We start from the raw sequence: 27484 nt of genomic DNA on the forward strand, positions 1-27484 counted from the left end.
GAGCGGCCGTCGGCCGATCGCAAAGTCGGTCCCGCCACGTGCGCCCGAGACCGCCAGCGCGACCTCAAAGTCGTCGCACTTAGCCACGCCCACTACTTGCCGATTGGTCCGCGCCAGGACCGGCTGTGCCAAACACTTTTCAGAGTTTTTTTTCAGACCGACGTTTATTTCCAATTTCAAAAAAAGAATAAGGCAAAGACAAAACCTTCAGTATGATGGCCGCAAAGCATGAAACCCCAAATACTCATCTTCATAAAATGATGCTAAGAATTCGTCGTGCAATGAAAACATTCAGAAGAAACAAATTATTCGTCCCTTTTGTTCTGTCGAGGTGAAAGTCTATTTTGTTCCATCGCGAACACGGAAACCAAAACAAAGAGCTGAAAGTAGCTAAAAAAAAAAAAAAAAAAAAAAATTTAAAAAAAGAGGCTCCGTCGGAAAAACCGCACAGTCGGCGTCACGGACAAATTTTTGACGTGAAAAATATTGACCGTCAATATCGACAGACCTCGTCTCTTGTCCTTTGTCCCCCCCCAGTCCGTCCACGGGGACACGGAGCGGCACCAGCCGCAGCTGCAGGCGGTGTCGGACCTGGCCGAGGCCCTCAAGGCGGTGCTGCGCGGCCACGGCGGCCTGGTGGACGACAAAGTCAGCCTGCTGCGCTGCAACTGGATCGCCGTCACCTCCAGGGCGGAGGAGTGGCTCAACCTGCTGCTGGTCAGGAAAAAACAACACACACACACACACACACACACACACACACACACACACACACACCCTCCTCCTCCTCCCGCGACGCTATTAAAAGCACTCTTTGGTCTCATCCGTCCTAACGGGAGCTAAAATTACACCCAACAGAAACGTCTAAAAATAGCTCCCTCCTTCTTCTTCTTCTTCTTCTTCTTCTTTCAGGACTACCAGCGGCAGATGCAGAAGTTGGACGGCGAGATGGAGGAAGTGAACGGATGGATCGACGGAGCGGAGAAGAAGATGGACGACGCGGACAGCCGGGGGCCCGACGACGGCGCGATGAAGGTCGGGACCTTTCGCTCGTCTTTTCTCCGTCTCCTTTCGCTCGTCTTTTCTCCGTCTTTTCTCCGTCTTCGTTTGTCTCGCTTTTAACGGGGAGGAAAAATGGTCCCGCAGGTGCTGCATGCCGAGCTGGAGCTCACGGGGGGGAAGGTGGAGGAGGTGAGGGCTGTGGCCCGGGAGCTCATGTCCACCCGGGGGGAGAACTGCCAGGCCCAGGTGGGGCCCAAGGTGGAGCGGCTCAACCGGAGATTCGACGCCGTCGCCCAGCGCATCGCCTGCGGACTGGTAGGTGACGTTTCCACGGAAACCTTGACAGTCACGAAACACGCAGAGATCGGAGGACGTAAACGCACGTGCCCGCAGATGGAGCAAATGACGTGAGCGGGATACTTTTGGCTGGACCGAGGGGGGCGGAGCTACATAGCGAGCATCTCTCCCTGGTTGGCTGAACGCCGCCGCGCCTTTTTCAAATTAAAAGCACATAAAAGTTCAAGTCACGCTGTCACTGTTCACGTTAAAAAAAACAAAAATTCAACGCGTCCGATTCACCGGCGGACAATCTGTCAGCGAAGCAGAGGTTTAGGCTCCGCCCTCAGCGAGACACGCAGAGATCAGGGGACGGATACAGTTTCCTGGTTAAATCTTATATTGGAACGCTTTATTTGATAATAATAACCCCCCCCCCCCCTTGAAAAAAAAAAAAAAAAAAAGACACACCCCCCACGTGCCGTTGCGTAAAAAGACGCTTATTCAGCCGGTTTGGGTGGAGCTCAGCTACGTGAATGAACGGGTCTCCGCGGAAGCATTTTTATTTTGTCAAAGTTTTTGTGGGGAAAAAAGAAAGAAAAAAAAAACTAAAATGCGCGACGTTAGTTTTGAAACGCTTTAATCTTACATTCGTAAAGCAGCTCCATGAATACATTTAGTCCGAACGCTTCCTACATTTTGCTTCGAAGTCTCTCTGAACACACTTCAGACTCTGATGGACGTTTGTCAGACCCTCAAACTAAAGACACGGCAAAGTCTCTTAAATCTGCTCCGACCAAATTGACTTACTTGATTCTCCGTGTGTGTGTGTGTGTGTGTGTGTGTGTGTGTGTGTGTGTGTGCGTGCAGACGGCGGCGTCGGCCAAGGAGCTGGAGCAGTACCACAGCGAGGCGCAGGTGTGGCTGGAGCTCCTGGAGGAGGAGGCGAAGCAGGGGGAGAACCTGAAGGAGGAGGACTTCCAGGAGGACAAGGTGCTTCTTTCTTCTTGCCTTCGCCCCTTCGCACACGAGAGGGACCCAGATCACCAACGCATGTGTGTGTGTGTGTGTGTGTGTGTGTGTGTGTGTGTGTGCGTGTGTGTGTGTGAAGGACTGTGAAGAAGGTGCGGTGAAGGAGTTGCTGCTGAAAGGAGAGAATCTCCAGAAGAGGGCGCCGGACCCGGACAAGAGGGAGCAGATCAGACTGAGACAGAACCAGCTCAGCAGCAAGTACAACATTGTCAAGGTACAGCACACGCACACACACACACACACACACACACACACACACACACACACACACACACACACACACAGGTGGAGACATTTTATTGACTGTACGTTAGTCTACATACAACGTCATGTCCAAGCACTTTCCGTTTGTACACCTCTGTGTGTGTGTGTGTGTGTGTGTGTGTGTGTGTGTGTGTGTGTGTGTGTGTGTGTGTGTGTGTGTGTAGGACCTGCGCGTGCTGAGGAACAGGAAGGCGCTGGCCATCGCCCCCCAGTGGTACCAGTACCGCAGGACGTCGCACGACCTGCTGGCCTGGCTGGACGACATCCAGCGCAGTGTGGACCAGCTGCCCGACCCCCCCGAAGGAGAGAGGGTCAAGGTGACGACGGGAAAAAAAACACACACACACACACACACACACACACACACACACACACACACACACACACACAACCGGGGGCTTCTCCTCATCAAGCTCTTCATCTCACACCTTTCTGTATTACACATTGATTTGAACTTTTCTCATTTCTGTGTTGTTGTTGTTGTTGTTTTTGTCACGTTATCAGTGGGAAAGCTCTTTCTTGTCTTTGTTTTCCTCCTCCTCCTCCTCCTCTTCCTCATCCTCCTCCTCCTCTCCGAAGGGGTCTAATCACACGGGAAGCTACAGCTAATTATTCCAGGAAGTCGTCATCATCGTCGTGTATTTTTATTTTTTTTTAATAAAAGCCGACGAGCTCTCGACCGCAGCAGAAGCTGTTTTTTTGTTTTGTTTTGTTTTTGGGTCGTCGGAAAGACTCCGAAACGTCGACGTCATTAAATCAAACAGCAGTTTTCTCCCCGAGGCGCCGGGCAGTGAACGGCCCATTCGCGAAAGCCGCAGCTACTTCCAAGCGACGCTCATGAACATAAAACTTTCTTCAAGAGTTGAGGTGAACAATAGAAACAAAAGAACGTTTTTTTTTTTTTAAACAAATGAAATTCTTATTGTGAACTTGAACCACTTTTTGAAAGAAGTAAATAACAAATTCTCCCTTTTTCAAATCTATGAAGCTCAATTCCTAAACAATAAAAGACCGTTAAGTTAATTACATGGAGGGGTTTTGCTGATTCAGCTTTATTTGGCCCGGCATTAAAATAATATTAAAATAGTACTTTGTTGACGTGGTGATGTATCTCTACTGCACTTCTATTATTTTGTTTTGGTATCATCGTTGGCATTTCATACAGAAGTTACATCATCTTTCTTTAAGTGTCCCCAAAAAAAAAAATCCAATCGCTCCCATTTTTACGTTTTTAATTTTTTTGAAATCGCGCAACTTAAAAAGAAGAAAAAAAAATCTCGACAGCAAGCAATCGGTTTGTGATTAAATCTTTGCTGAATGCAGACGTCTTTTTTTTTTTTTTTTTTTTTGCTCCCGCTCACACGGCAGCGGCGGACATCGTTACCGTGGAGATACTCAAATAAAGACGAGGAGGAAAAGGCTACGTGCTTTAACCTCGGTGGTCGTTCGGATTCGGAGTAAGGTTTGACGGAGAATCCCCGGCTCCCCCCCATCCCCTCCCTCCCTCCTATGTTTTTCTGCCCCTCCCCCCTCCCCCCATTTTGACTCTGTGTGTGTCTTTCACTTTCAGATGATCACTATGACATTTCGCTAAAGCGGACGTCTCGCCCGTCCCCCCCGCTTCCCCCCCCGCCCCTTAAGACTCGCCCCGTCATTGCCGCGACCGAGATTCCTCACTTCACGTCTCTCAGTCTTGTCCGTTCAGGCCCCTCTTCTTCTTCTTCTTCTTCTTCTTCTTCTTCTTCTTCTTCTTCTGCTTCTTCTTCTGTTTTTTTGTTGTTTTGTTTTGTTCGTGGCCCCCCCCCCCCCCATCCCCCACGGCGCTCAGCTAAACACACTGTACTCTTTTTTTTTTTTTTTTTAACCTTTGAATAAAGTCTTTCGGGCAAAAAAAGTGCGCCTCCTCGTGACGGCACGATTGTTTTCAACAGTTCTGGATATATATATATATATCTTGTATATGTTTGTGTTTGACACTGACAAACATGAAAGCTTTTGTCCCTTTTATTGATGTATTGTGTCTTTGTTGGAGCGAATGAACGAATGTGCTATTTTCTTTTATTATTTGTTCATTTAATTATGACCCTCTGTCGGTCGGTGTGTGTGTGTGTGTGTGTGTGTGCGTGTGCGTGTGTGTGTGTTTTGAGCACATACAACATGCCTCTGTGTGCTTTACACCCGACTCGGCCAAATGGCGAGTGACCTGCCCGGTTGGTTCTCGCCCCAATAGGAAATTGGCTCAGAGTTCGAGACGAAGAAGGAGGAGCTTAAGGAGGTGCAGGGCTTAGCCAATCAGCTGTCAGAGGCAGGAGCCGCCAGTCTAGTGGAGCCCCGCCAGCTCCGGCTCAACGCGCGCTGGGTTGAGGCGGAGGGCAAGTTCATACCCTTCAAAAGACGATGTGTGAGTTTCAGTAGGCACGATTTTCTGTATTTCAGTACTAACAGACGAGTTCGCAACACTAACTCTTTTAACGCTTCGCAAAGGCTTCAACGCGTGTGAAAACTAGCCTCCTCAAAAGTGTGGTTGTTTTAACTAGCTTAGTCGTGTTTTTTTATTTTTTTTTATTAATAATAAAATCCTGAATCCACAGAAATAGTGCAAAAGTTCAGAACACAATAAAACAAACATGTTGGAACGACGGTACGTTTTGTAATTCAGAGTAACTGAGTGCGAGCTAATCGACTACAGATAGGATTTATTATTAATAATGCGATATTCCAAGTATAGTAAGTGTGATATAAAGCCAGAGTGAGCAGCCAATCAGCTTAGCTTAGCATAAAGACTGCAAATGGGAGCGTCCAAAGTTAAAAAAAAAAAAAAAAAAAAGCCTGCTGTTAGCCGACAGTGCCTTTATTTTTTTTTAACCTGCTATTTTGCCAACTGCGAATCTCGTTGGCAACCTAATTAGGTAACTGTGATCGTTATATATACACGTGTGTCGCTGGCAGGAAGCGCAAATCACCTACTCGGCAAGGTTTTTTAACTTTGCTTAGCGTAATTGGAAGCGTTGGCATCTGACAAGCAAGCAAAGAAATCCTTTTTTTTATTATTTTTTTTTTTTTTTTAGCTTTTCTGGACGACAACGGAGCTCTGTGACACTCACAGTACTTTTTAGTGCGACAATGGGATTGGTTGACAATAAGAAGAATATACAGTATTAAAGATATTAAGGACCATATATATATTATTTATTGTATAAAAATATGAACTCTGGAAAGTAGAAAATAAATGTTTCTAACAAAGTGTTTTATTTTTATATATATATATATTTCGTAAACTGAAAAAGATCTGAAAGAATTCGGTTGTTCCCCCGGAGAGAAAAAGAAAAAGAAAAATAATTCCCCCCCCCCTAAAAAAATATATCCGAGTTGCTTTTCTTGTTTTTCTTTGCTGCATTCACCATTTACATGTCCCGACGTGTGCCTGTGAGGAAACGCCTTCACCGTGTCTGAAATCTCATTGGTCCGGCTCTGTGTCGACGCATGCCCCCCCCCCCCCAACCCACCGACCAATCACGTCACACGCCGGCGGTTCCCCCGATCCCGGACGGGCGAATTGCTCGCTCGAGGACTCTCGAGCGCTTAATTGTGGCTTGTCGGCGTGGCGACGGGGACCCCGGTTTAAACCAGTTAGAGGAACGGTATCGACGCTTGTATGTTAATTTCACTTGTCACGGCCCCAAGTTCAGTTGGGTAATTAGTGGATCTACTCCAAAAAAAAAAAAAAAAGCAAATCATTCAATTCTCCCCAGCGTGACGACGCAGAGAGAATTCGGCCCTCAAAATTTGACATTTCTGTACTTTAATTGGTTACGGTTATAACATTAGACTTAAAGAGAAATACAAAAACATTAGAAAGATACTTCACCTAATTTGAGTTTCTGACGCTGCTTTATTTTTTTTAATTTTTTTTTTTAATTCAAATGGTGCGGCGTAAATCATAGTCAGCCCTTTTGGTAATATGCTGGCCATTATAATAAACTATTAGGTGCTGTAACAAACGTAGCTCACGGCATTTAACCCTTTAGTGGTTTAGTTGGTGCAGTTTTTCTCCCGAGAAAACCGAGGCGTGCCTCGTTTTAAATATGAAAAATGGGAGCTTGAAGGTGGGGAGAAAATAAATAAACGAAAAGGCCACGCCTCCTTTCAACATGAACTCACTTTCCCCGACAGTCGATTTCATTTGGCGTCACCGCGACTCGTAACGATACCCGCTTTCAGGTGTCACATTTGTCGGACGTTGCCGTAGTAGTAAATAATTCATACCACTTAATTACCGGCACGTCACCGTGAAAGTGAAAATTCAGAAAGTCAATTCATTTGACGTCTTAACAAAAACAAAAAATTGCTAAGGTCTGATTCAGTTAGATTGAAGTATTTTTCATGAAAATAAACACGTTTATTCAATAAATAAAGTAACAAAATTGGCAAAAAAAAAACCAAAATGAATAACAGGGTTTCCGGGGAATTTTTTAAACCCTGGGAATTTAAAAAAATTTTGTGGCCCAAGTCCTGAAATATCATCAATTTGCATGTTTGTACTTTAGTTGCCGTTTATCAAAACGTAATATTTTCCCTCTACGTAGCTGCAACGTTAGTCAGCTACTTATTGACGTTTTGCCAGTTTATTGCCAGCTTATTAACTAATCGCCGTTATCGTGAGATGAATTGTTTTTCCCGCCGGCAAGCCAGTATTTTAGACACGTTTTTAAATTCCTGTCAAAATATCGAAACAAGTCACCGTCGATAGAAAAAGTTAAAGTTATGGATCGTCACTACGGCAACTCACCAAAATAAAGAAACAAAAGGGTCAAAAAATAAGTGACAGGGTTTCCAGAGAATTGTAAAAACTCTTCCCCAGACAGGGAAAGTGGGGGGGGCTCACAAAAAAAGTTTTTGGGGGGAGTCTGCGCTCACATGTCTACATCGACACCGAAAGAGTTATTGTGTGTACTTTTACTTCCTGTTTAGCTTGCGACTTCGCTGAAAGAGATGGCCATGCTTTAAAATGCTAATTCGAGGCCTCGACGTTCACAGTCGGATAAAAATGTCCGTAGGTTAATATAGCGGCCGTGAAGTAACGCAAAAAAAAAACGTTTGCTACCAGAAAGACTGGAAGTAATTCGTCGTTGAAGTTCAATTTATCGTTCCGGCTTTTCCCTTCGGGGTAGCTTTGTGACGCTAACGTTAGCTTACGTTAGCCCACCTTGGACGCGCTGCATTGGCGTGCGACTTAAAAAACCCCATAAAAACTCAGTTCACGGACAATGCGACTCCCGTGCTGCGTTCGAGTGGACCTTGCAAGCTCGGAACATGCGGCGTTCGAGTCACGCAAACGCCGTTGTTAGGGAACGGCTTCGTGGACGGCGTCTAGAAGCCGACGAGGCTAACGATGTTGCGAGCTAACAAGAGGGTATCATAATGCAGGAAATGCAAAGACGGGGCGGGACAAGATGAGGCTATTATCAACGTGACGAAGACTAATTCTACGTGACTAAAAATTACAATATTTTAGGATAACGTGACACAAGAGGGCGCCGTTCGCGCGGACGTTTTTTTTTTAAACGCAGACAAACAGTAACCGGGGGCAACTAAAACGTTCTTACGGAAATAGAAGTAGTCACGTTGACATGAGGCTTTTTGTCGGGGAAAAAACAAAAAAATATGCGGCCATCCTGTTTTTCCAGCCGTCGACATGACCTTTTAGCCGGTCGTCATGGAATCGCGTTATTCTGAGCACTTTAAAGGACTTCTGACACCCCCACCCCCCCCCACACACACTGATTTAAAACCCAGTCTGACAGAGCTCTTTTGTGCCGATAGTAAGCAAGAGAAACTGGGGCATTAAAAAACTCCGGACCTCCGTTTCACCTCGTAACACTTGTCAGATCTTAGAAGAGGCTTATTTTTATTTTTTTAAAGACTACGCAAAATGCAGTTAAAGGGTCACGCCACCAGATTCCCACATTTTAGCCATCGTGACAAGTGAACAATATGTATAATTGGTCCTCGTGCCTGAGTAATAAAAACACTCCAATGATGTCATCGTAGAGGGGTTATCTCCTTCCTTTGGCTCGAGTACTGATTTGTGAACAATTCCCACACTGCAAACTGAGAGTATGAGGGGTTTTTCTTCTGGATTTTTATACTGTCCTGTTCTCCCTCTGCTGCTGTCCAGGCAGAAGCTCCGCCCACTTCTGAGCCTCGTTCTGTCTGAGGTTTTACTTCCTGTTAAATGGGAGTTTTTCTTCCTGTTAAAAGGGAGTTTTTCCTTCCCGCTGTTGGCAGTTTTACTTCATGTTTAAAGGAAGTTTTTCCTTCCTACTGTTGGAGGTTTTGCTTCCTGTTAAAAGGGAGTTTTTCCTTCCTGCTGTTGGAGGTTTTTCTTCCTGTTAAAAGGAAGTTTTTCCTCCCTACTGTTGGAGGTTTTACTTCCTGTTAAAAGGGAGTTTTTCCTTCATACTGTTGGAGGTTTTACTTCCTGTTAAAAGGGAGTTTTTCCTTCCTACTGTTGGAGGTTTTACTTCCTGTTAAAAGGGACTTTTTCCTTCCTGCTGTTGGAGGTTTTATTTCCTGTTTAAAGGGAATTTTTCCTTCCTACTGTTGGAGGTTTTACTTCCTGTTAAAAGGGAGTTTTTCCTTCCTACTGTTGGAGGTTTTACTTCCTGTTAAAAGGGACTTTTTCCTTCCTGCTGTTGGAGGTTTTATTTCCTGTTTAAAGGGAATTTTTCCTTCCTACTGGTGGAGGTTTTACTTACTGTTAAGGGGGACTTTTTCCTCCCTACTGTTGGAGGTTTTACTTCCTGTTAAGGGGGACTTTTTCCTCCCTACTGTTGGAGGTTTTACTTCCTGTTAAGGGGGACTTTTTCCTCCCTACTGTTGGAGGTTTTACTTCCTGTTAAAAGGGACTTTTTCCTTCCTTCTGTTGGAAGTTGGGAAATCATCGCAGTACCCTTGAATATTTTCAAAGTAAAGAAAGATAGCAAGGAGCCACGAGACATTCCTGCAGAGGGTAGCGAGGGGAATGAACAGACTCCAGTCGTAGACATTATTACTGCCCACACCGGAAAAACGTAAAGCTGACTTGTTCACTTCAGGCCGGCAGCAATCATTAAAGTTCCTGCGACAATGTGCTCATAATGCTCACGTCTTATTTTGGCGAGGTGGGACGCCCAGGCGAGGTGAAAGGGAAGGAGTGCGTCTCAGTGCCTCTGCGCCGTGGACGGGAGCCTCGTTTTCAAATTCTCCGTCTCAACAGCCGACTCTTAATGAAAGGCTTGAATAAATTACCCCCCCCCCCCCCCCCCCCACACACACACACACACACACACACACACACACACACACAAAAAAAATTTGAACGAGTTGGGACGGGCCTGATTGCGATCGTGGTATACCGTTGGGGATTAGAAATGTGTTTGAAGAGGAGCTTTGTCGACACGGAATCTGACAGCCCCCCCCACCACCCCACCCCACCAACGAAACGATCCGGGGCTTCGAAATTCATCATCTAAGATTTATCTGCAATAAGTAAGTTTTACTCCCAAAAAAAAAAAAAAAAAAGATACTTTTGTTCACAGTAAATGTGTCTCCCTATCTATTGGATTCTATTTGAATTATTCAATTAATTCCAGCCCCGGATCAGTTTCCTTAAATTAGCTTGTGATTTTGTAATAAGCCGCCTGCTTATAGAAAAATTGAATAAAATACGCCGAGTCATGATATTTTCTGTCATTTTTTTTGTTTTTCTTCTTTTCTTTTCTGATCTTGTCTCTGCTTTGTGTTCCTGTGAACATGTACTTTTGCCCTCGCGTGTGTGTGCGTGTGCGTGTGTGTGTGTGTGTGTGTGTGTGTGTGTGTGTGTGTGTGTGTGACCAGGAGTACCTCGCCGAGCTGCAGGCGCTGCTGCGGTCGGTGTCAGAGACGGACTTCCAGCTGAACTCTCCTGAATACTGGCCCGCGGCGTTTTACAACCTGCCTCAGCAAGAGCAGTGCCTGAAGGTCAGCGCCGCTCTCCGCCACGCACGCACACACACACACACACACACACACACACACACACACGGGAAGTAATATAAAAACAAGTATGAAATATGATTTCGCCATCATTTGATTTTCTTTTCTGTATTTTTTTCAATCCATCGATGCCATTTTGGGTTTTTTTGGACATTTTTAACGGTATTGACGCGCCGTCGTCACGACAACCTCCTCAAATAGCAAGAAGCGTTTTCCCCTTTTACGACGTCGCGTTTGCTTCTCACGTCGTCAGTCTCGTCACCAAATCGACATATTTTGGGGGTAAAAAAAAAAAAAGGAAGAAATATTTACGACTCATTTCACCAGCACAACGGCAAGCTTTGTTTTTTATAACACGACAAGTCGGAGCAAGAAGTCGGCGAGTCTAAAACGTATTTTTAATAAGTGAATAAGGCACAGCCTTGGTGAAAACCAGCGGCGGATCTGATTCCCATCTGGTTGGAAACCCGACGATACCACGTCCCGCCCACCATTCGATAGCTGTAACCTGACTGCACCGCCGGCCTGTCAATCAAACCAACCCCCCCCCCCCCCCCCCCCCAACAAAATACGTCTTTTTTTGGAATAACTAATGAGGGATTATTGAGCAACTTGAGCTAAACAACACCGAGATATCTAAGCATTTCCTGAGGCCAGTTGAACGGGAGTCTCCGGAGGCTCTTTTTCGGAGCCGACCTCTAGTGGCGCTCGGCGGTATCGCAGCTTTTGAGGCGCTTCTGCCCCCACCCCACCCCCCAAGAAGCTACGTCCACTTTCGTCCGGTCACCTCTCTCTCTCTCTCTCCGCCCTCCGCAGGAGGTGAAAGGCAACATGGACGAGCTGCTGGGCCCGGTGGAAGGAGCACTGGCCCGCCGGGAGGAGGCGGCGTCGGGCGCTCGGCCTCTGGAGAGCCAGCGGATCCGGGAGAGCGCCGGGCTGCTCGGCGCCAACTGGGACAAGCTGAATAAGCTGCACCAGGACCGGACCAGGTGAGGAAGACTTGGAATAGACTTATCTTCTGCCTGTGCGTGTGTGTGTGTGTGTGTGTGTGTGTGTGTGTGTGTGTGTGTTGATTGACTTTGAAATCTCTTCTGTGTGTGTGTGTGTGTGTGTGTGTGTGTAGGCGTTGGCAGGACTGCAACTCCAAGTGGCAGAAGTTCGCCGCGGATCAGAAGGCGGCGGAGGAGTGGCTGGGCGATGCCGAGGGGGCCTTGAAACTGTCCGAGAGCGAGCCGGCAGCACACAGACAGCACCTCAGGGTAACGCGCGCACATACTCTCACACACACACACACACACACACACACACACTCGGGTATTCAGGAGGAAAAGGCAGCGTGTGTGTGTGTGTGTGTGTGTGTGTGTGTGTGTGTGTGTGTGACGGTGCCTTCGGCCGCGATACGACCCTTTTATTTTTTTTTAGGACTTATGTAACAATATTATATCATGAAAATTTGACATTTGGGAGTGACACCAACCCCCCAAAACAACAACAACAAGCAATTTAACACGGGTGTACAAACAACAGGTTATTTTCCTATTTTTTTTTTTTTTAGGATTCACTGAGGAGAAACATCACACACATGACATGAAGTATTATCTGTGCGCCGCCAGTGTGGTTGTGTGTGTGTGTGTGTGTGTGTGTGTGTGTGTCAGTCAGTCACCGTATGCTCGGTCCACTTTTTGGCTGCTGTGATCAGCTCTCAGTGTCCACCTGAACAGACAGGCCTCCCAAGTGCCACTCAAAGTGTGTGTGTGTGTGTGTGTGTGTGTGTGTGTGTGTGTGTGTGTGTGTGTGTGGAGATGATGAAAGACCATCTGGTACCTCAGATCGCAAGCTGCCACCTGAACCGCAACCAGTCCCCAATCCCCAGTCTACACACACACACACACACACACTTAGACATATTAGAACACACTTGGTATTGATAAACTTGCGGGGAAATTGACTCTTATTTTGAAAGGTCAGATTGGAAACGAGTATTTCCCTGCTAACTAGTACTACTTTAACCTTTAAATGTTTGGGCCGATGAACGACCAAATAATGATCAACAACTCTTTCGTGTGTGTGTGTGTGTGTGTGTGTGTGTGTGCGCGTGCGCAGGACCTGGTGGAGGCCATCCCCCTCCAGGAGGCGCTGCTGGGCCGAGTGAACTCGGCGGGGGAGGACATCAGCCAGTTGAGCACGCCGGACGACGCCTCGCGGCTCCGAACGCAGCTCAGGTTACACAACGCGCGCTGGTCCGACGTCTGCCAGCAGCTCAACGAGCGCAAGAGGAGGTGTGTGTGTGTGTGTGTGTGTGTGTGTGTGTGCGTGCGTGTGCGTGTGCGTGTGAATGTGTTCATTTCATTTGTTTAGACTGGATGAAAACGTGTATTTCCAGTGTCCATTTGAAGGAATTCAGACATCCTTCCTCGCTGACTCCAGCGTAGAACGACTGAACTACAATCGTGATTTCGAAAGGTGCCGGTGTTGCGTTCGAGAGCGCAACGGATTTTTGGACTTCTGCCCCCGGCTGGTGTCTTTTTTCGGACAAAGCCACGTTCTTGTAATCGTCTTTATTCACCAGCAGAAATTCAACGCGTATTAAACTATTTAGCCAACAAGCTACCGTTATTGTAACATGATTAATTATTATTATTTTTTTAGTAGAGCGAGGTTTAAAACTAATAAATATACTGTCTCGGAAGAGCCAACGACCGACAGCGCTGTCCGTGGTGCTGAAACGATACCGCTGAGGTCAGAAAGAAACTGAATCAAACGAGGAGCTTCAAAATATTTTTTACGGGGCGAGTTCTTCAAAGGAGGTGTTTCAATTCTTTAACAATCCCTTTTGGTTTATTTAGAATTATTTTGAACTCGCAAATTGATTTCCTCCATAATACAACTGGAGGTAAAAAAAATAAAATAAAAAAAAAAACGCCTTTAAGTTAACAAAGTCAATGTGAATTTAATGAAATTATGTATCAGGAGGATATCAGACTTTTTTTTTAATGAAACAGACTTTCTGCTCCACCTTGACAAGTTTGATTTTATTTCCGTATAGAGCTGGATGATATTTTTGCAGCCACAGTGAAGTGAATTCTGTGACCTTAGAGTTTCAGAATAAAAGAGGAGGAAGGCAGGAAGGAAAAGAAATGAACTCCTATATATATTTATTTATTTATTTTTTTTTTTTAACTCCCTCGTCGCTGCAGGTCGTCGGAGGCTCGTACGGCGACCGCGGCGCTGCAGGAGGACGTGGACTCCGTGCTGGGCTGGTTGGACCGAGCCGAGGTCGTCATGGCGATCCCCCTGCGGCCGGTGGAGACGCAGCACATCAGAGACACTCTGGGGAAAGTCCAGGTACCACTGGCGGCGGTTATAATAAGCCGTGTGTGTGTGTGTGTGTGTGTGTGTGTGTGTGTGTGTGATTTAATTTAGCGTAAACGAGATCCAGCTCTTTTTTATTAAACACTCAGCGTTACATGCGCGTTGCTCTTTAATTTCATCGTGAAGATATTAAAGTTTCCGTTAAGATGCTGTAATGTTTTATTCTGAAATTTAACCTTGAAGACTGGTTTAATAGTGTGTGTGTGTGTGTGTGTGTGTGTGATCTCAACATAATTAAACTGAAAAAAACAAAAAAAAGGCTTGTGTCCTACAGTGAGCCGGTGCAATGATTTCCGATTAAATTCAGTGTGTTTTCCTCTGTGTGTGTGTGTGTGTGTGTGTGTGTGTGTGTGTGTGTGTGTGTGTGCGCGCGCCCGCGCCAGGCTCACGTGGAGCAGCTTCCTGCCAAGAAGGCGGCGGTGGAGGATCTGAACTGGAGACACAAACAGACGCCACTTCCTGCCGACAAACAGAGAGACGTCAGGATCGTCAACAGCCGCTGGCCTCAGGTCGGCGTCACGTCACCGCGGAAACGCAATTTATTGTTTTTGCAATCCGCGCGACAAAAGACGTTTCAGACGTTTTGCGTCGCTGAGGGTTTAACGTAACCTCCAGGAAGGTCGTTAGCCCTGCGTGAATATCTGGGTTCGGTCACCCTCCGTAGAGAATCGTTGTTCCGTCCTACCGGGGGCGTAAACCTTCAGTTACTTCTAACCAATCAGCATGCAGCTTTGTGTTTCCCCGAGTACAGCGTATTTATTTCCAATTGTTTTAATGAACAAATTTCTGGAAGGTTAAGTTTGCGCTGAACGTTCAGCGATTAGTCGTCATCGTCCGTCCCCCCCCGCGAGAGGTGAAAAATATTAGCACTGCGTTTGTCACCGGCCGTCCAATGGCAGCGGAGGAAGGGGGCGGGGCAAACGCGGTTAACCACCGGACACCGCTCGCTGATCGGTCGTCGTCCCCCACCCCCCTCCCTTGGAGTTGCTGAGCTCACGCTAACGCGAGCGCAAACGAGCTGTCAAACGTGTTGGAAAAATAAACGAACGGTTCGCGACGGGCCCGACCAATCACAGACCCCGCCTTCGTTTTAGGTGTCCAAGGCGCTGCCGGAGCGCCAGCTGGAGATCGAGGCCCTGCTGAACGAACTGGAGAGGCTTCAGGGTCAGCTGGACGACCTGTCGGCCTGGGCGGCCGGCACCAGGGGCAAGCTGGAGCGCGGCGCCGAGGAGCCGGCGCCCAGGGTGGGACACACACACACACACACACACACACACACACACACACACATTTGAATACATATTTCTGGCTCCAAACCTTCACGCAGTGTTTTTTTTTTTTTTTTTTAATCTTTTTGTTACCAGCTCATTGAGGAAGTTCAAGTCAAGCAGCCGGAAGTGGAGTTTGTTTTGGAGCGAGCCGATCAGCTGTTCAAGGACACTCCTCCCGGCCAACCAGACAAGGTGACGAAATCAAACGCCGCCGAAAACAGAAAACAGTCAATCTTTACATAACTGCATGTTGTGGAGGTTTTTCTCGTACTTGTATGACACACATGGAGTCAAATGACCTTAAATTTGTTTTGTTAATGGATAGATGCATCATCTTTATTCAATTAATGTACATTTTGTTTATAAAGTCTTATAAGACTCGCATAAATCTTCACGACAGAACTTTACAACATTATAAAGAGGAACCCAACGAACACCTCCACCTCAGCTGGCTCTATCAAAATAAAAGCCTTTGATGGTGTTTGTAAAAGATGATCTATGAACACTGATTTTGTGTGTGTGTGTGTGTGTGTGTGTGTGTGTGTGTGTGTGTGTGTGTGTCCACGGGCGACAGGTGAAATATGGGAGGCTGAGGGCAGACTGGACGGTGATCCTGGAGCTGGTGAGGCAGCATAAGGAGAGGATGGCCGCTCTGCTCGTCGCCAAAAAAGCCAGTAAGACTTCGTTTTGTTCATGAAATGAAAAAGAAAATGAGCGCTGCGATCGATCGTGTCGATGACATTTAAGAAGGCTAAATTTAGGGCTAAATGTCCCCCGTGGAGAGCCAACGTCCTGACGTCACACCGACATTCACCTCTATTCTTCTAGATTCTCGAACTTCATACAATCGCCGATTCAGCGCGTCCTTAAGTTCTTTGAAATGATTTGAATTTTGGTTTAATAATAATGAGATTTGGACTATTTTTTTTGACAAAATCAGGTGAAGTTAAGATGTCACTCACTATGAGAGGCTGTTATCATCGTGTATCAACACTGTGGTATTCGTACTTTTACTTGTAACAGTATATTAACACTGTGGTATTCGTACTTTTACTTGTAACCGTATATTTATTTTGTTGTATTCATACTTTTACTTGTAACAGCATATTAACACTGGAGTATTCATACTTTTACTTGTAACTGTATATTAACACTGGTATTCGTACTTTTACTTGTAACAGTATATTTACTTTAGTATTCAAACTTTTACTTGTAACAGTATATTTACTTTGTAGTATTCGTACTTTTACTTGTAACCGTATATTAACACTGTAGTATTCATACTTTTACTTGTAACTGTATATTAACACTGGTATTCGTACTTTTACTTGTAACAGTATATCAACACTGTGCTATTGGTGCTTCTACTCACCTGAAACACTTGCTTGTGTTTCCCAGACGAAGGCCTGACGGGGAGCTCCACGCCGGAGTCGGCAGCACTGGCTCAGTTCAACAAGTCCTGGGCGGAGCTCACCGATTGGCTGACCATGCTGGATAACATGGTGCAGAACAGGCGGGTGGTGGTGGCCGACCTGGACGACATCAACGACAACATCAGCCAGCTCAAGGTCAGCCACCTCCGAGCTCACCGATAACTGCAATTAAAGCACAAGGGAAGAAAAAATAAATAAATGAAAACAACCACACGCACGAGTAATATTCCAATTAACGTTTTAAAAGCCGTGCGTCCAAACAAGTAACTAAAGCTCGTCGTGTTGATTCGTCACTCATTTATTTTACTGCAATAATTGATGCGTTAATTAGCCCAGAAAATGACAACTATGGATGGTGTGGGGGTTTTTTTTTTTGTTTTTTCAGGTGTCCCTGCAGGAGCTGGACCAGCGGCGCCCCCTCCTGGAGAAACAGATCACGGCAGCCCAGAACCTGAAGAACAAAACCAGCAACCAGGAGACGCGCAACGCCATCACTGAGCGCAGTAAGTCACGCGCACACACACACACACACACTTCTTACGCATCTTACGAAAAATCTCCAATTAAGGATTCAACCCATGTGATTTAGAGTTGCTTTTTTTATTTAAGTTTACTTTAAAAGTTTTCTTTTTTGTTTTTCTTAAATCGTAGTCGACAGGCTCCAGACTCACTGGGAAGACTCTCAGACCAAACTGTCCGACCGGACCAAGCAGCTCCACAACATGCTGCAGGACTCCACCAACTGGCTGGACGCCAAGAAGGGGACGGACCACCTCCTCAAGCGGGCCAACGAGAGGCTGGAGGCGTGGCATGAGGTCACGTACACGGTGGATGCGGTGAAGAGGCAAAACGCCGAGCTGCAGGTGGGAAACTGGACGTTTTTCCTTCCTACTGTTGGAGGTTTTACTTCCTGTTTAAAGGGAGTTTTTCCTTCCTGCTGTCAGAGGTTTTACTTCCTGTTTAAAGGGAATTTTTCCTTCCTGCTGTCGGAGGTTTTACTTCCTGTTTAAAGGGAGTTTTTCCTTCCACAAATCACCCACAAAAGAGGTGCAAAATAAATGTGCAAACGTTTTGGAATAAACATGCAATTTAATACCCTTTATTTGAGATTTGAGTAAATCAGGCCCGTAGCTTCCCAATTACTCATAATATCCAGGAGATACACACACTTTTTCCACCTTGAAAGTGAGATTCATAAACAGATGGCTGACAAAATATGACATTACTCATACAGGCTGTTTTAAATGTCAGCGTGAGTCACCGTGTTCATCTGTGTTTATCGGCCGTTTTGCCTTCTCGTCTCCGCGCCTCTGCAGCTCTTTGTGAAGGAGCTGCAACAGTGGCAGGGCCAGGTGGACGAAACCAACGCGCTGGCCAAAAAGCTGCTCGCGCTGTACGCCAACGACGACACGCACCGGGTCAGCCAGGTCAACAACAACATGGTGGCCACCTGGGCGCACATCAACAAACGGTAAACCGTGCACAATGTCGTTAGATTTAAACGGCACTCCTGAAATTCTGGTTTTAGTGGTTTTCCTTCCTGCTGTTGGAGGTTTTACTTCCTGTTTAAAGGGAGTTTTTCCTTCCTGCTGTTGGAGGTTTTACTTCCTGTTTAAAGGGAGTTTTTCCTTCCTGCTGTTGGAGGTTTTACTTCCTGTTTAAAGGGAGTTTTTCCTTCCTGCTGTTGGAGGTTTTACTTCCTGTTAAAATTGACTTTTTCCTCCTAGCTAACATGGGAATTGTTCAATTGTTGGGTTCTTTTGTATCATGCTGGAAAAGTTCTGTTGTGATTTGACGCTACGTAAATAAATTGAATTCAAATGAAGTCGCGTTAGTTCAACCTGCCGTACTTACTGGAGTACCCCAGGGTTTCGCACTTGGCCCACTTCTATTTTGTCTCCTTTTCACACAGCGTTCATATAACTTTATATATATACTGTATATGATGCGGTGTCATGTGGCTGTTTGATCTGAGATCATTTAACTTCAGTAAGTGGGTTCGCTGCCCTGACGTCGGTTCGTGCACCTCGTCACGCCTCGGCTTCTTTTCTCTCCCAGGGTTTCCGACCGGGAGGGTGCCGTGGAAGCCGCTGTGAAGCTGCTGCAGCACTTCTACCTCGACCTGGAGAAGTTCCTCAACTGGCTGACGGAGGCCGAGACCACCTGCAACGTTTTAATCGACGCCACCAACAAGGAGCGACTGCAGGACCAGCCGGAGGTGGCTAGGAACCTGCTGGCACAGTGGAAGGTGGGGACACACACACACACACACACACACACACACACCCGCACCCCCCCCCACACACACACACATCACACACCCACCCACCCTCCCTCACTCACACACACACACACACACACACACACACACACACACACACACCCACCCTCACTCACACACACACGCACACACACACACACACACACACCTCCACACACCCACCCACCCACCCTCACTCACACACACACACACACACACACACACACACCTCCACCCACCCACCCACCCTCACTCTCACACACACACACACACACACACACACACACACACACACACACACACACACACCCGCACCCCCCCCCCACACACACACATCACACACCCACCCACCCTCCCTCACTCACACACACACACACACACACACACACACCACACACACACACACACACACCCTCACTCACACACACACGCACACACACACACACACACACACACACACACACACCTCCACACACCCACCCACCCACCCTCACTCACACACACACACACACACACACACACCTCCACCCACCCACTCACTCTCACACACACACACACACACACACACACACACACACACACACACACACACCTCCACCTCCACCCACCCACCCACACCCACTCACCCCTCACTCTCACCACACACACCTCCACCCACCCACCCTCACTCACACACACACGCACACACACACACACACACACACACACACACACACACACACACACACACACACCTCCACACACCCACCCCACCCACCCTCACTCACACACACACACACACACACACACACACCCACCCACACCTCCCACCCACCCACCCCACCCCACCCCGCTCACCCTCACTCTCACACACACACACACACACACCCACACACACACACACACACACACACACACACACCTCCACCCTCCACCCACCCACCCACCCACTCACCCCTCACTCTCACACACACACACCTCCACCTCCACCCACCCCACCCCACACACACACACCCACAACACACACACACCTCCACCCACCCACCCTCACTCACTCACACACACACACACACACCTCCACCCACCCACCCACCCACCCTCACTCACACACACACAGAGCTCCTCCTCCTCCTCCTGTTATCCTCGGCTCCACTGAGGGATTTCCAGCTCACGTATATTAAGAGTTTATTTCATTGCGGTGTTACGAACGTCGATTCCCGTCGACGCCCTCGTCAGAAACTTTTTCTCCACGGAAGACCTTCGCCCGGCCGGGCCGCGGAAACGCGAGGCCACGCAGCTTCTGTTCCCTCTACAGAATCACACGCAATCGACATACACTGCCTACAGACCGACGCCGCCGCGTCGCAACAGTTCCATTGTAGCGCGGCGCTAACGCATTTCTCACTCGAAAGGGTCGACCCTTCGGGAGACGGACGAATTCTGAAGAGTCCAAAGTGAGTCATTTGGCGAAGCTTTACAATTTTCTACCTCTTCCCACTCTGACTTTATTACCCGTGATAATCCGCTGAATTGATGTTTTATCATCGTTTTGACTCCGAAAGTAGGCAGAGAGCAGTTCAGTGCATAAAAAGATTTTTTTTTTTTTTCCCCTTCCTCCTGTTGGAGGTTTTACTTCCTCTTAAAAGGGAGTTTTTCCTTCCTGCTGTTGGAGGTTTTACTTGTTTAAAAAGGAGTTTTTCCTTCCTGAGGTTGGAGGTTTTACTTCCTGTTTAAAATGAGTTTTTCTTTCCTGAGGTTGGAGGTTTTACTTCCTGTTAAAAGGGAGTTTGTTTTTTCCCCTCCTGGCCGCTCATCGTTTCAATTGGTTGTTGTTTTACGTAACGTCGTAAAGTTCTGCTGTCAGAACTTCACTACGTTAAGTGCCCTGAAATAGGCAGTGTTGTGATTTGGCGCCACATAAATCAATTGAACAAGAACAGAACTGATTTTTGCAAAACATGAATTGGTTCAAGCGGCCGCACTTCCCGGAGCGCCGCAAGGTTTCGTACTCGGCCCCGTTTTTTTTTACGTCACGACGAATCAGAGCTTTGCGATTTCAGTCCCTTCTCTCACGCCGACTTGTTACATAACAATCCACCGTGTACGTGTGTTTGTCATCATCGCTGCACAAGTCGTCGGCGGAGAGTCGTTCGGTGCGTGAAAAGATAAGAAGCTCGGGGCGCTCCTCGTCAAAGGGTGTTTTTTGTGTTGCGCCTCTTACGGCAGTTTTAGAAAACAAATAGGGGCACTTAGAGCTTTCAGGCTGCGTGGGCTCAGGGAAAATGCTCTCCGCTGGCCAAGCGGGGCGTGGGGGGGGAGGGAGGGTTGCCATCTCCACCCCTCACCACTAGAGGCCTCGGTGTTCTTCCCCCCGTGGCTCCTTTTGATGGAGCGAAACGAGAGGTGATATTTTTTATTCGGAAAAGAGGAAGATGAATGGGGAACCCCCCCCCCCTCTCCCCCCCTCCCCCCCCTCCTCCACCCCCTCCCCGGAAATTACTTCACCGTTGTCGTGGTCCCCCGCCCAAAAGCGAAATTGAGAAGACGAAAAAGCGAGCGCGTTCCCCCGCCGTTTTTTCGAAACGTCGTTTATTTCAGCCTCGTCCTCGTTCTCGTTCTCTCCGCCCCGGCTGGTATGACAGGAATGCTGACGCGGCAGCACGGACACATTTCATTGGCTCGTTGCTCACTGTATCCCCCCCCCCCCCCCCCCCCCCCCCCGTCCTCCTCTTCCATATTGCATTGTGGGTGTTGAAGGGAAGGCTCTGTTCTGCAAGGGAACATATCCTGACCCCCTTGGCCCTCACCCTGCACCCACACACACACACCACTTTCTGATGCGCACACACACACACACACACACACACACACACACACACACATATACATGCGCAGCACTGTGAAGGATTTGGGAAATGAATATTTTTTAAACACACTGTTAGAAATCCACGCCTGTGCGCGTTTCCTTCACACACACACACACACACACACACACACACACACACACACACACACACAGTACAACAGCAGCACTGTGTGCAGCACTGAGATAGTCTTCTGTGTCCAATTATAATGGCGTCTAGCAACGCAGCGTAGCATCCACACACACACACACACACACACACACACACACACACACACTCTCTCTCTCGGGCTACAACGCCACACGCAGATAAGGTTTAATTGGAAAACGAGCGCACTCATCGCTTTTACGCACCCTTTCAAGTTCTCCTCTGCCTCCATCCTCCTCCTGATCCTCTGTCTCTTCCTCCCCCTTACCCCCTCCCTCCTTCCCCCCCTCCTCTTTGTCTTTTCTAACTCGCTCTGACTCTTTTTTAAAAAAAATTTTATTTGTTACTAACTCTCCCTCCCTTTTCCTCCTTCTTCATCTCCAAATCTCTCTCACTTGACTGTCTCTCTCTCACACACACACACACACACACACACACACACACACCCGCGCTGCGGAGGGAATAGAGAGGACGGCGACGGGCCGGCGTCGCCTCGGCGTCCAGTTTCGGGGATTTCTAAACAAAAAAAGTTTGGAAGATGCTGCGCAGGAAGGTCTACCGCGTTCAGGTTGGGGATGAAAAAAAAAAAAACATCTTAATTTTTTTGAGTGTACTTTGTGACGTTGGTTTGAATGTGACTGGATTATTTATTTTGCTGCTGTGGACTTTTCACAAGCTAAAAGTTTCTTAATTCTGCTCCTTGTGAGGCGTTTTTGAGAAGGAAGCGTTCTTTGTGATGAAAAAGTCTTTCGGGAACTTTCCAGAACTACATTTTTATACATTTAGGAGGTCGAAATATTTCCGTTCACCTTCACTATTTTGTTCTTTATCTTTGTCCTATTTCTTTTGGAATCAAACAGGTCGTGCAGTAAACTTTGAGTTACAACTCCAGTTGTTTAATAAGAGCATCAATAACAGGAAGTAAGCAACACCTGTTTTTGTCATGTCCTGATTGAAGAATAGCAGTAAGTACTTTGGTGTGTTTTTTTGCGACATTTTTTTTTTTTATTCTGGAGATATTTTTTTGGGGGGGGGGGGGGGGGGGAGAACCAGAAAAGTGTTTTTGGAAAGTGCTTAGGAGGGCGGCGCTAATTTAAATGCAAATCACCAACTGCGGCTAAATACGCATGAAGAATTGATGGTGGCACTTTGCGACCGGGGCGCCCCGTTATGAATAATAAATCATTTATTAATTTTATTTATTTATTTATTTTTTTAATGTGATTGTGAACCGTTCGTGAGAAAAATGTTTTCCGGGGTTGCCTGGTTGTGGCCGAATCCTGCCTCCGGCATCTTTAATGTCTCGAGAAATGGACTCTTCGGGGGTGCCCAAGCAAAAGGTGGCACCGAAAAGAATTTCAAAATAAGAGTTAAAACGTAATTTTGAAGGCTAGGTAATAGCGTATGTAGTAGTTTGCTAAAGAAAAATTGTTACTTGCGGAGTCCCGCAGGGCAGCGTTTTGGGGCCACTGCTGTTTTTTTTTTCAATATAAAGAAATGACCTTAATCGAGCCTCTTTTTGTTTTTGTTGTTGTTTTTTTGGGGTGATTTATTTTGACATGCTGATCATGCCGCATTGCCACTAGCACACAAGGAAAGGGCGGTTTATTTTAAGTTTAGAAACACGTGGGAAAGACGGAGGCCATCCTGTTTGCGTCGCCGACGAATGTCATATACTCAACAACCAATACACGACGTAAATGTTTTGGGAAATACAAGTCGAGTTTGAAATCAGCTCTTAAGACAAGGTTGTTGTTTTATTTTTATATATATATATATATATATATATATATATATATATATATATATATATTATATATATATATATATATATATGTATATATATTTGATGTTTTTGTCTTTCCTTGACACTTTCTTATACAATGTGATAGAGGACCTCAACGGAAAGAAGCCATAAGGTTTTATTGTGTATTTTTGTTATCCTTGTTCATTTAAAAAAAAAAAAAAAAAATTGTATACGAAGTCGCATACGTTATTTCGTAAGACTTTGGAAATCGTTAAGTGAGTGAAAATAGGTGTCTCGGTAAAATGAAAGGTACCAAAGACGTTTGGCGTTTTCCTCTCCCAACAAATACAACAGCGACTTTCCGTCACGTTTTCCTTTTTCCTGCTCTTTCTCCCCCGATCCTTTTAATGGAAAGTGTTCCGCGGTAATAATGGAGCTGTTACGAAGGTTAGCTCGCGGGTTCCCTTTTGAACGTCTCCATCGGGAAACGGAAAGAGTTTGCGGTAATGGACCGTCTGTAGGAAGGGGGGGGAAAAAACAAAAACGTCAAAACCCGCCAACTAATTCCGGGCCGACGAAACATTTTGACATTTCAGAGCTACGATTGATGGTTCGTTGCCCCCCCCCCCCCGCCCGCCCGCCGCCGGTGACGCTTTTTTAGAGCGTAAATCGGCCTCTCGGATCTGATCCCATTACTGAGCACTCCGGCTGAGCGGGGACAACACAGAAGTCCTGGAAGACGGCTGCTATTAGAGAGTGTTCTCCGGCAGGATTCACTGTCTGTTCTTTTTTTCCCATTGACTCTTATTGGTGTGTGTGTGTGTGTGTGTGTGTGTGTGTGTGTGTGTGTGTGTGTGTGTGCGTAAAACCAGGACCTCCACGGGGAGATCGATGGCCACACGGAGCTCTACCACTCCCTGGACGAGAACGGCCGGAGGATCGTGACGTCCCTGGGGGACTCCGAGGACGGCGCCCTGCTGCAGAGACGCATGGACGGCGTGAGCCAGCGCTGGAACGACCTGCGCGGCAAGACCCTCGGCATGAGGTGAGTGGAGGGGGAGGGGGGGCATTTATAAATGCCGCACTGAGGAGTTTATTTTTTTTTGTCTGCCGGAAGTTCCTTAAGCTGCGATACCGCCGAGCGCCACCAGAGGTCGGCACGAATACGAAATTCTCTTCAAAAGTATTTGTACATATCCTTTCAGGGGGGCGCGCAGAAATCACTAAGCTTTCTTTATAGGCAACTCGACGGATGTTTTGTGTCTCCAGGGCCCACCTGGACTCGGAGACGGCCCCCTGGAAGAGGCTCCACATGTCCCTGCAGGAGCTGCTCAACTGGCTGAGGCTGAAGAGCCAACAGCTGGAGAAAGAGCCGCCCGTAGGGGGCGACGTCCCCCCGCCGTGCAGACGCAGCTGGACACGCACCGGGTGAGAGGAAGCGCGCTAAAACAAATAAATTTAAAAAAAAAGACCACGAGCCGGCAAGGATTTCAGAATAAGACTCGGTCGAAACGGAGCGTGAAGCGCTTTTTAATTTGAAACAAGGGCTTTTAATTTGAAACGAGGGCTTTTATTTTGAAACAGATACAGGCTACAGATACAGGGGGGGGGAGGGGCCCTGTTTACCACTGCGTCGCATCACCTCTTGTTTTAACAACACTCTGCAAATCGTCAGGGAGCTGAGGAGACCCGCCGCCGGAGTTTTTGAAAGCGGAGTGTCGTCCCGCTTGCAATCCGATCGAGCCTCGTGGAAACATTTTTCTAAATAGAGAGAAACTTTAATGTTCTTCAGAGTTCCACCATCTTGCGGTTGTCTGTGTTTTTTTTTTTTTTTTTAAGTTGTCAATTTGATTTCTATCAAAGTCGCCGGTGAAAGTTCGAGTCGAGAGGAGACTTTTTAAAAGAGGTCGTCCGTCACGTACCCATGAAATAACTTTCACACCGTAATTAGAAGAGAAACTTTTGGTAAAAAACTAATAACATTTACTTGGATGCTTTCACGGTAAAAGAAAAAAAAAGTTTTGGGGCTTTTTCATGGGGCGAACTGCAAAAGCAGACATTTACGTTTCGAGTCGGCCGTTATGCAAATCAGAGGCGAAGTAAATGGAAAGTACGGACACGCAGGGTTAAATAAAAAATCCATTTTATGCACAAAAAAAAAGAGAAAAAAAAAGGCGAGCTTATTGGCTCGACTGATTTGGTCACTTTGTGTGTGGGAAAAAAAAAAAAAAAAAAAGGGACAATGTTTCTGCAGACGGGCGTATTAAAGGAGGGAAAAAAAAGGCTTTTAGTTGAAGCGGGTTTGGTAATGAATGTAGACGTGTTGAAGCCACTCGCACACTCTGACACACGCCAACTCTTCAATTAACGAACCTTTCTGACATGTGTTTTATGAAAATCCATCATGCAAATGAGGCGCTCGCTCCTCGGGGGGGGGGGGGGGGGGGGGGTCTGTTTTTTCTTCAACTTTTATATCTCGGGAGGCAAAAGTTGAGGCGTCCATTCAAAAAAAAAAAAAAAAAGAAAAAAGGCTAATTGACCACTAATATGTACATTTTCACTGTGTACCTTTTGTTTTGTTTTTAAATCTAACCGTAGATGAATTTTGCATGTAAATTATATGTTGTACGTGGATGGAGTGTATAAATGTAGATTTAGATTGTGTCGACACGGCGCTTTTTTTTTTTCCCCATGAAGTTGTGTTCATACAGGAACCCATCAAGAGTTATGGTTGTTATGGTATTTGTTTTTAATGGCGTATATACTTGATGTGAATTTGACAATGAGGAAAAGCTAACAACAAGTCGCTGCGTCCATTTAAAAAAAAAAAAAAATAAAGTCGGGATGCTGTGTAAAATGTAAATAAATTAAATGTAAATAAAAATAAAGAAACCAGAATGCGATTACTTGCGTTTCATTTAAAGCCATATTTAACTGAAAATAGACCAAAGGCGACATGCGAAATGTTGAAACTCTGAATTTGTTTGAGAGTTCGATGAAAATGACGCGCCCGGGACAACAGTTCACTTTCAAAACTCCAGCAGCTGGTCTTCCTCGGCTATGTTAAATAATGGACTTGCGAAGATGCGGTTTTGAGAAGGCGACAGCTACAATTAGACTCGTATTGAGTCGATGGGAATTAAAGATGATTCAAAATGCGTGCACATATGTGAAGTATAAAGCCATAAATATATATTTATAAGTGTGTGTATTTAACACGCGGACTTGTGCGATGAAGTAGAAAAAAAAGAATGAATTACGTGTATTAAGAATATCTGTGAAAATGCGACCTGCTGCTTAATGCCGTGTAAAAAAAAAAAAAAAAAAAAAATCCCTTTTTATTTTATTTATTTATTTATTTATTTTTCGAATGGCAAAATATGAATCAGATAATAAATAATAAATAACGATGCTTCCGCAGAGTTTCCGGAGGGACTTGAGAGTGAAGGAGCCCGTCGTGACCAAAGCTCTGGACGACGTGGGACTCTTCCTCTCCGAGTTGCCCCGAGAAACGCCGTCGCCCGAGCAGAGAGGTAAAACGCACGCACACACACACACACACACACACACACACACACACACACACACACACACACCACCCTCCTCCTCCTCCTCCACCACCTCCGACTCGCTTTGATGTTTTCCCCACGCTGGACGGATTAAGAATTTAAAGCGGTGTAATCTCTTTTGTAGAGGTTTTTTTTTTTTTCTTTCTTCTAAATGAAGTTATTCTACCAAAGACGTGCCAAAAACATTTTTTTTTTTTTTTTTTTTTTTGTGTGTCAACCTGCCATTTTAAAATGCCGACAGCTGGATATTGT

At 46.4% G+C, this 27484-nt stretch overlaps 1 protein-coding gene across 1 annotated transcript in view; it reads left to right on the forward strand.

Moving 5' to 3' along the window:
• The window catches only part of LOC138196809 (dystrophin-like), a 137202-nt gene that overhangs the window by 79448 nt on the left and 30270 nt on the right, over positions 1 to 27484 (forward strand). The window contains 25 exon segments of the mRNA XM_069147172.1: positions 538 to 717; positions 913 to 1035; positions 1147 to 1317; positions 2149 to 2271; positions 2390 to 2524; positions 2739 to 2891; positions 4805 to 4975; positions 10453 to 10575; positions 11407 to 11579; positions 11714 to 11849; positions 12694 to 12869; positions 13788 to 13935; positions 14346 to 14471; positions 15057 to 15206; positions 15327 to 15425; positions 15808 to 15907; positions 16632 to 16801; positions 17052 to 17169; positions 17318 to 17529; positions 17983 to 18137; positions 18725 to 18914; positions 24536 to 24708; positions 24933 to 25056; positions 25059 to 25091; positions 27085 to 27196. Of these exon segments, the coding sequence (XP_069003273.1) occupies positions 538 to 717; positions 913 to 1035; positions 1147 to 1317; positions 2149 to 2271; positions 2390 to 2524; positions 2739 to 2891; positions 4805 to 4975; positions 10453 to 10575; positions 11407 to 11579; positions 11714 to 11849; positions 12694 to 12869; positions 13788 to 13935; positions 14346 to 14471; positions 15057 to 15206; positions 15327 to 15425; positions 15808 to 15907; positions 16632 to 16801; positions 17052 to 17169; positions 17318 to 17529; positions 17983 to 18137; positions 18725 to 18914; positions 24536 to 24708; positions 24933 to 25056; positions 25059 to 25091; positions 27085 to 27196 (3574 nt within the window).

This window comes from Embiotoca jacksoni, unplaced genomic scaffold (genome assembly GCF_022577435.1).
Source record: "Embiotoca jacksoni isolate LCO1_2020_lvr unplaced genomic scaffold, fEmbJac1.0.p SCAF_132, whole genome shotgun sequence".
NCBI classification, from domain to species: Eukaryota; Metazoa; Chordata; class Actinopteri; family Embiotocidae; genus Embiotoca; species Embiotoca jacksoni.